Source organism: Argopecten irradians, chromosome 2, assembly GCF_041381155.1.
Source record: "Argopecten irradians isolate NY chromosome 2, Ai_NY, whole genome shotgun sequence".
Taxonomy (NCBI): domain Eukaryota; kingdom Metazoa; phylum Mollusca; class Bivalvia; order Pectinida; family Pectinidae; genus Argopecten; species Argopecten irradians.
In genome coordinates, this window is record NC_091135.1 from 29,065,801 (window position 1) to 29,075,334 (window position 9,534).

The window sequence follows — 9,534 nt, forward strand, 5'->3', positions numbered from 1 at the left end:
AATCTGTGTCAGTGGATACGTTGTTTAACGCAAAAAATGAGGGAAATATCAATCAAGCGAGTGTGCGAAAAGTCAAGCTTTGTTTGTTTGTTTGTTTGATTAATTAACGTCCTATTAACAGCTATGGTCATGTAAGGACGGCCTCCCATGTATGCGGTGTGTTGCGTGTATGTTGTGCGAGGTGCGTGTTTTGGGAGACTGCGGTAAATTCATGTTATGTGTCTTCTTGTATAGTGGAACTATTGCCCTTTTTATAGTGCTATATCACTGAAGCATGCCGCCAAAGACACCAAGCAACACACCCCACCCGGTCACATTATACTGACAACGGGCGAACCAGTCGTCCCACTCCCCGTTTGCTGAGCGCTAAGCAGGAGCAGAGACTACCACTTTTATAGACTTTGGTGTGTCTCGGCCAGGGGACAGAACCCAGAGCCTTCCTCACAGGGGCGAACGCTCAACGCAAGGCCAAAAGTGAGGCGGTGCCAAGGAAGGCATTAGGAAAGATAAAGTCAGTTAGGAAGAAAAGAAAAGATAAGATCCTAAATTTAGTCGCCTTTTACGATCATGCAATAGGGGCAGCAGGTACAATTCTAACGCCCTACCTGCAGGGTGGTCAACAATCTGATTAAAATCAGCTGTTTGATACTCCGCTTACTACGTGCTCCGCTACAAACATCTGACAGTAGCCCATCGAGGTCACCGTCCGCGCGACCTTCGAAACTAAGAATATCATTAAAACATCGACCAATCAGAATTCGTCTTTCAAAGCGCGGTTCGGGTCTTCTGTCAAAATGGCGAATATGAGTGCAGACGAAGCGATCGAAAGCGTGTTGGCCACACATTTTCAAATTGACACGATAAAACCCGAACAAAGGCAAATATTAGATGCCTTATTAGCCAAGAAAGATTGTATGGCCGTTCTTCCCACGGGATTTGGGAAGTCCCTTCCGTACCAAATGTTGATACCCACGAAAAGAGAGATGGGGGTTGACGATGGAATGAAAGTTGTTGTTAGTTCGCCATTGACAGCTCTAATGCAGGATCAATGTGATCGTTTGAGCAAAATCCCTGGCATCAAAGCAATATATAAAGGTAAATCATTTGTTAAATATTTACAATATACATGAAATTTATCGATCATCGATGTTTGAAACATCATGACAAAATTGTTTACGTTGGAACGTGAATGTTTCATTAATAATTTAACGGCCGATCGTTACGATAAACAAAACAGCACAACGTGTGTTTCCATTTAGTTTGTTTTCAATTTACAGGAGGTTGTTCTCAAACTGACGAAGACATTGAAAGTGGATCTTTTGATTTTTTATTTGCTTCACCAGAGACATTAGTTGGTGATCAGAAATGGAGAGTTGCACTGCAGCAGTTTGAAGTTTCGACTATTGTCGTTGATGAATTTCACACAATTGCGACTTGGTTAGTACATAATAACTCTGTAAATAAAATACTATAAGACAGTGTAGTCTAGTCCAACACTGATATTAAAACACAGACATAAAACCTTGTCAATGTTCAACCACTGTTAAAAGTCTATAACGAACCATCAAGCAATAACTAATTGACAAGTGACCCTAATCTGATTAGTGTTATTACCCATTCTAGATACTAAATAAATACTATTAACAAAGAAAGGTAATATTAGAACATATGTCACAAATTACTAACAATAATGTTTTTAAATTTCAGGGGAGAAGATGAAGGAGACTCTAAAAAAGCATTCAGAAAATGGTTTTCATGTATAGGTGAACTTAGATCACTGCATCCACGAGCATCAGTTTTAGCTTTAAGTGCGACATGTACCCAGAAAATTTCAAACCGAGTGAAAAAAATTCTAAATTTGAATTCAGACAATCTTGTTGACATTAGAATTTCACCAAACAGGGAAAACATAAAAATAGTGGTGAATAAAGTTGCCAACAATACTGAAATGGCAATGTCATGGGTTGTTAATGGACTACAAGATGGACTTTTCCCAAAAACTTTGATTTATTGCATGTCAATAAAAGATGCAGCCAATATATACACTTATATACTACAGGAAATACCAGACTGCAAGTGTATTGACATGTTTCACTCAGAAACAGATTATGTTAGCAAGTCAAGAATCATGGATTCCCTGAAAAACCCAAACAGTGACTTGAAAATAGTTGTAGCAACTAATGCCCTAGGTATGGGCATTGACATAAAAAACTTTTATAATGTTGTATTATATGGTTGTCCAAAGTCCATAGTTGACCTCGTGCAAGAGATAGGACGAGATGGAAAAAATGCTACCGCCATGCTTCTCCATAACTCATACCATTTACGTGGAGTAGACAGTGATGTCAAAGCTGTTTACACGAAAAGTGCTGATTCTGACTGCAGACGTGCTACTATGTTGACACCATTCCTGTCCACTGCAGAGCTTTCAGACCTAGCCAAAAAAGAAAGGGACCATTCTTGTTGTGATTTATGCAACAGTATTTGTTCATGTGAAACATGTGCAAGAACACACATTGAAACACTTTTTCATTTTGTCTCTGATGGAAGTGACGAATCGGAAATGTCCGAGAATGAAGCAGTTCCAGATGTGCATGTGTCAGACTTTGAGGATGAATTATTTGAAAGTTGTTGAAGTATTCGTATTCCATTTAATAAAACCGTTCATACTCAAGTAGCTGTTTTACTGAAAATCGTTTTCAAATTATTTCATACACGCACAACCAATATCCTCTCATCCCCGATACTCCAGGAGTTTCTATTGTTGTCTTTGTATCCACCACTGGACTATCTCGCATTCAAACCAGGGATTGTTATAACACAATTAATAGTAACCCCTGGAGTATCGAGGATGGTATTTACTATGAACACTATTAACATCATCAGGAGTCTTTTAAATGGAGGGTATGACAAGCTATTGTGCCGTATGTACAGCAAGGTTGTCAGTATTACAAAACTTCATTATACTAGTATGGTTTTGTTTTATTAGTTTAACGTCCTATTATATAATTAACTGCCAGCTCAGGGTCATGTTAGGACATGCCAGGTTAGTTGGTGGAAGGAAGCCGGAGTACCCGAAGAAAAACCACCGATCAGCGATAAGTACCTGCCAACTGCCACACATGGGATTCTAACCTGCATCCCAGAGATGGAGGGCTTGTGGTAATATGTTGGGAAATCTTTACCACTCGGCCACCGTGGCCCCTCATTATACTAGTACCGGTAACTACTACACATAGCTTTAACCACATTTCATTTAGATACACACAAAGGCAAGATTAACGATTCTGAGACTTTATTGAAGTACAAGAAATATCAGAATATTTTAGCATACTGAAACTTATCATTTGTTAAATATTAACTTGGTGAAGTTACAAATAAAGCAAGTACTGTAACAAGAATCAATGACAAAGCTACATACATGTATGTCATTCCTGGTACAATTTCAATTTGTATGAAAACAATCTAAACATTCTGACATTTCTCTTTACAGGATTTAAATGAAGAGGAAATTTCTTAAAAAAATGTGCAATCATAATTTACAACTTGCATCAATTCATATCGGTTTGAATAATTTTTGTTGCTACTTTGTCATTTCTGTTACCAAATGTCATTCGTGTTACCTGGTTTTAATTCTAAACATTTTCAAAGTCATACGTATACAGATAAAGTATTTCTGTTGCTTTAATTTGCCTCTGATTATTACTTATTTCAATATCATAGTATAATTAGATGACATCAAACTAGAGCAATGAAGATTCATTTAATAGAAAGAATCATTCTTGTTACAAACTTCTTTTCATTCCTGTTACCATAAATGAAAACTTGACCTGAACAACTACTTACACTTCAGCATGTATTTCAAAGTTGCAAAGACTTGAAAAGTCAAAATAGTAGAATCAATGTCCAACAAGATCATTTCATAATCAAGAAAAGTATGGAACTTTTACATATCAATGATCATTCCTGTTATAACCACATTATGCCATTCCTGTTACATTATCCATGGTAACAGGAATGACTGAATCATAATGCTTTCCCTCATTGACAAATAACCTTTATATACGATATCAAATAAAGTTATATTTCTTGAAAATGAAACCAACTCTGAAAATGATATTGGTTAATTGAATAGTTCAGTTTCATATATTCTTATGAGATATCCATGGTAACAGGACTGACACGTAAAACTGATTCTTTTTTATCTGACTTTATGAAATAAAAGTCCTCGAAGCTCCTTAATCTGACAAAGCACTTTCACCTACATCTAAAGCCCATTGCTCAAAAAGGGAGTACATACACTACTCAGCACTAGCCATTTAAAAACGTAAAATGTGACTGAGAACCATTCTTAAAATGACCTTAGATGTTGATAAGATCTACAACAATACTAAACCAAATCCTCATCACTAAGACACAGCACATAGATGTAGTTGAACAGGAAACCGAAGTCTTTCGTCTGCTTCATTAAACCCTGTTATTCCTTAATCTATGATATGCATGGAGGGGTTTGTGCCTGTAAATGAAGGTTCCAAGTCCTTGAAAACATTTGTCAAAAATGTTCTTGTCAGAAGAAAACACTCTGCACTTCATCTTTCTACCACTGATGTGTTTCAATGCATCAAGATCTATAAGATCCATGAAACACTTCTTCACATCCTCACAATAAGATGGCAAGTGATGGAAGCCTTTACGTTGTGAAACATCACATACCGAATCGTAGTGCTTCACAAAGTTCATTAGTATTGGAAATTCCTTTGACCGAGCTAAAATGCTGTCTTTTGTCTGGAATCCAGAACAAGTGACTTTACTATCACGGTTCAAAAGTTCAACATATTCATCTAACGCCATATTGTTGTTGGCTCCTCCCTGTAAATTTATGCATCGGTTTGCTATAAGCCGAATTCTTTGGTCATCAGGTAAAATGCCTTCTGTTAAGGCAATGAGATGGACAGATCCAATACCATATTTGGTTTTGTTTGTAAGATTGTAAATGGGAAGTTCATATTTCGCGGAGCGAACGGAACGATATCCATCTGCCATGTCCACAGCCGAGTCCAAATTTTTGTGCAACAAAGTCAGTTTAAACAACAGATTACAGTAACTTTCAATTTCATCATTGTCCTTGTTTAGTTTTGGCTTTTTCACTGGTGGAACCTTTGCGTTGTGTTTGACTTCTTCGTGCACCTTTAATGATCCCACATAAGCATATGTCTTTTCACAGAAATGACATTTCACTCTCCCATCCTCCATGTTTGATATCCAATAGTTTTCTGGATGGTCAGGATCACTGAGCACTTCTCGAAGTTTTTCCATCAAATCCTCACCATTATTGAAAAAATGTTTCTTCAACAAGCTTCTGCAAATTCCGTTCAGCCAGCCTATTTTAAATTCAGGTGTTGAGTTATTGAAGTCCTCTGGAAGTGGAATAGGTTCTTCGAAATTGGAACTACCAAATTCATTCAGGAACATAACACAACACAAAGCATCAAGCACTGTGTAGTATAAAAGTTTGTACGCTCTGTAATGATTTCTGACATCACTTTTCACATTTCTGGCATTCAATCTATTGCGAAAATAGTACATTGTGCCTTGATCACTCCCAGACTCAGTGCTGTAAGTCAGTCTTGCAATAGCCTAAAAAAGGGAAAGTAGTGCATTAAGTAGTGCATTAATTTGACAAACATAGGATTTGAACTTACCATGTCCTGTTGGAGGTTTCCGAAACATTTAATAAATATGGAAAAGTATGTTAAGTCTACATAAAAGCCTTAAATTGTTGAAATCCAAGATTTTGTTTTTGTGATCAGTCTTAAAGTGCAATATGCAACACTATAGACCAAAAGGATCCTATGAAATTTGAGTTCTCTCTGAGAAATAGCAGAAACAAGATTTTTTTAAGAACGGACGACAGACCACAGATGACAGGTGAATTGACTAGCCCGACATCTTGATCTGATGATGGTAGGGCAAAAACTTAGTTTCAAACATTCTGTATGTACAAGACATTTATTTCAACTGGTATAAACAAAATTTGATACCTGATAACATGAAATGTAACACATGTTGCCATCATATCACCACATATAAGCTTTAAATAAGACAATTTATGTTAAAAATACATTTTCTATTTCAGTGTAGATTTTAATCAGATTGTATATATGTACCTCCAAAAAGTTCATCAGTCTATGGAAATCCTCTATTTTAGATATGAAGCCTTCCAGTCGACCAGTCCGGGTATCACTATTTAGCATAGCTTGTTGGCCTGCTTGTATTCTTTCATCAGTTAATCGGTCACCTGAAAAAAAGAATACATCTACATGAAAACATCTCTCATACCTTTGCAGCATACATGATCTCATTGAATGTAATCAGGCTTATCAATGGATAATGTAGCCCCTCTTTCATGAAAATCCTTGCATTTAACACTATAACCTGGTTTACATTGATACTATCTGATTTCTTAGTTACGTAAGATATACTCAATGTTGATATGTAAAAAAAATTGTTTAGCTTACCTCCAAAGAAAACTGGTTCCAATATATCTTCATTCTTAAACGGAACATATTTGGTTTGAAATTCCTTCAACAGCTTGATAACTTCCGCAGTTTTGTTTTCATTGCAGTCTGATAGCCCGAGAGAGTACTGAAAATAACACAAGAAATTACATTCATTATATGAATAAAATATGTGAAACCAAAACAATTAAGATGAATTTTTAAGCCAATACATATTTTGTTGAATATATACTAACTGATACATTACTTTGTATGGACAGAAAACCTATATCACCACCATGTTTCGAATAAATTTGTGGTACATTTCAATATAATTAAAACAAATAATTCCTGAAATACATCGGCGTTTGTCGAACACCACTGTCCGAGATGGATAAAAAAACGCATAAATCAAATTTCTTGGTTTTAATCTCCTATGTAAAGATGAATATTTTAAATGAAATATCAAAGCTCTACCAAAGAACACTGGCTTTTGTGTTCTGCAAGATATGGATGGCAAAGTTTTAATTTTGTTTGAAAATAGTGAAACACGCTTTATGGTTAATACATGTACAAATATACAGAAATGATAAATTAGCACCTGCTTTGTCTTTTCTCCTGCTCGGTCACTGAATTGGTGGGCCAGATGTTTCGGATAGATCTTCCCATAAATTGTTTTCATCTGTGATAAATTCTGTATCACAGAGGACGCAACAATAAAGATGAGCTCATCCATCAGTAAACTTTGTTCTTCTACTGAAGGAACGAACTTTTCAACCTCAATCTTTGTGTCTGTATCCTCAGATTGTCTTTCAGCAGGTATGACCCTATAAACTACAACTATTGTATTGAAAAGGTGTAGTGATATGGTCTTCTGCTGAGATGTTCTGAAAGAACAAGTAAAGATAAATTAAAACTCTATTTATAAAGTTTTATCTCCCTGGCTGTTCATAGGATGTTAATATAATAAAACAAAACTAAACAAAACAGTTTATAATGTGCAGACCAGAAATAAATGAAATAGCTACATTACATATATATTATAGTAATTGACATAAGTAGGTTTGCAAGTTTATCATATTTATTATACCAACACGCTGATTTTAATCAGATTGACAATTAACAGAAGTTAACATTCTAAATTAAAATTAAATTTTACAGATATTTGTTTCAAATACACAGACTCACCTGAAAGATGGTACAATGTTTTTATCCCAGTTATCACCTACAAGCTGATATTTATTCCGTCCACCGTTTTCCCATTCAATACGAAGCTTCAGAACCTCTTCATCCAATGTATCTTTCCACGAAACAAGTTTCTTGCGCACAGAACTTGATGAAACACACAATCCAATTTTTGCAAGTCTGTCAATATCCTAAAAATTAAAAATCATGCATTTTTTATTAATATTTTGCTGAGTCATTACCTTTTAATTTTTATGAGATGAATTACATGTGAAGCTGTTACTAATTTCTGACATCTTCTTATAGCATATTTTGTACTGGTATATGCAAAAAGATTTATTTTTGCAGTAATTTAGACATAATTCAAAATGGCTGCCTGTCTGCCATCTTGTTTTACATAAATCAATTCAGTATCTTACCCTCAATGTGCATCCACCGTGAATAAGCACAAATGCTATGCAGTAATGGAGTCCTGACATCTCTAAGCTGCGACCATGAAGACCTGAAGCTACAGCATGAAGAACATTCATGAATTTTTTTTCTCTGGGTGAAACTGGGATATCACTTACTGTAGACCTGACAATTTTCAAAACATTTGGTGCACAAGTTTCTAGTTCCTCATGCAGTTTGTCCCATGAAAAGTGCAGAAGATTGTTATGGTCTTTCAACTGTAGAACAGATCCAGATGTTCTTTTACATAATTCTTTAGATTCTTCTGCTATAATCTTTGATGCGGCATCTACCACTTCATCTGGGTTGGTCTTCGCCAATAACTTTGTCACTGACAGTTCAACATTTTCTGATTTAAATATAGCTTTACAAAGCTGTTTATGCATTTCATTCTTTACTAATTGTGTCCTTGGCCCACTAGGATATGTCATGACTATCTGAAAATATTGATAACATCTAATGAAAATAAAGTAAATATGATATGTTAGCATACCATACATAATGTAATTTATGATGGTTTTGTTTTTGCAAGAGATCATTAATTTATAACCACATTTTCTCATTCTATTTTAGTTTAAATCTGAATGTTATACACTATCATTTCACATAAAGGTTTTAATTAATGAATGTGAAAATTGAAAGTTCAAAACTTCAAAACATTTACTTCTGTGATACTTAAAAACACAGATATTAATTTATACAAAAGTTTAAAATATTTCATAGTCATAGTTTAATAGACATATATACTGTACATTTATATGTGATTTGAAGGTAGTCCTCAATTTTACCCTGCAGCAGCTCTAGATATTCTTCCTGAAAAATGATGAAGGTACACCTAACATAATGTCAGTCTGAAAAAACAAACAAAAAAGTTAACAATAACAACTAATAATACATGCACATGAACATCTTTAAACAACAAAAATTGCCAACCAAGGGCAAGGCATCTAGCTATCAAAAATCCATCAAACTTATCTCAAACAACAGAATAAAAGTTTGAATAGGAATTATGTAATTATGTAATGAGAATCACATATCAATTAAATCAACATATTGTAACATTGTCATGAAACAATAATATTAATGTAGTGATTGAGTGTCACCAATTCAAGATTCCTATTCAAAATTTTCATTAAACAAAAACAATAAAACAGGTAAATTTTCTGTCTTAAGCTTCCACATGCAAGGAAGCTACATCTACATCTTTTGAAAACTTAAACAATTAATAACTTTGAAAATGTAATTACAGATGAAACAACACAAGACACTTTTATATGTGTGTGTATACATTGTATATGTATAACATACACAAAAATTCACTTATATGTGTGTGTGTGTGTATTTATATATTAAAAAAAAATTAATAAATATAGAATATCTTTGTAATGGAATTAAAATATTA

The 9,534-nt window shown here is 34.6% G+C and overlaps 2 protein-coding genes across 2 annotated transcripts; one reads left to right on the plus strand and one right to left on the minus strand.

Moving 5' to 3' along the window:
- The first annotated feature begins 641 nt into the window (after window positions 1-641).
- LOC138315057 (ATP-dependent DNA helicase RecQ-like) lies at window positions 642-2,849 on the plus strand. The gene is made up of 3 exons (XM_069255784.1): window positions 642-1,095; window positions 1,278-1,437; window positions 1,708-2,849. The coding sequence occupies exons 1-3, from the start codon at window positions 795-797 to the stop codon at window positions 2,633-2,635; spliced, it is 1,389 nt and encodes a 462-aa protein (XP_069111885.1). The 5' UTR covers window positions 642-794; the 3' UTR covers window positions 2,636-2,849.
- A 495-nt stretch (window positions 2,850-3,344) lies between these two features.
- LOC138315055 (uncharacterized) lies at window positions 3,345-8,958 on the minus strand. The gene is made up of 7 exons (XM_069255783.1): window positions 8,885-8,958; window positions 8,102-8,569; window positions 7,686-7,873; window positions 7,099-7,384; window positions 6,519-6,645; window positions 6,168-6,298; window positions 3,345-5,637 (listed from the first exon to the last, which is right to left on the minus strand). Exons 2-7 carry the CDS (start codon window positions 8,561-8,563, stop codon window positions 4,468-4,470), a joined length of 2,364 nt encoding a protein of 787 aa, XP_069111884.1. The 5' UTR covers window positions 8,564-8,569; window positions 8,885-8,958; the 3' UTR covers window positions 3,345-4,467.
- Window positions 8,959-9,534: the final 576 nt, after the last annotated feature.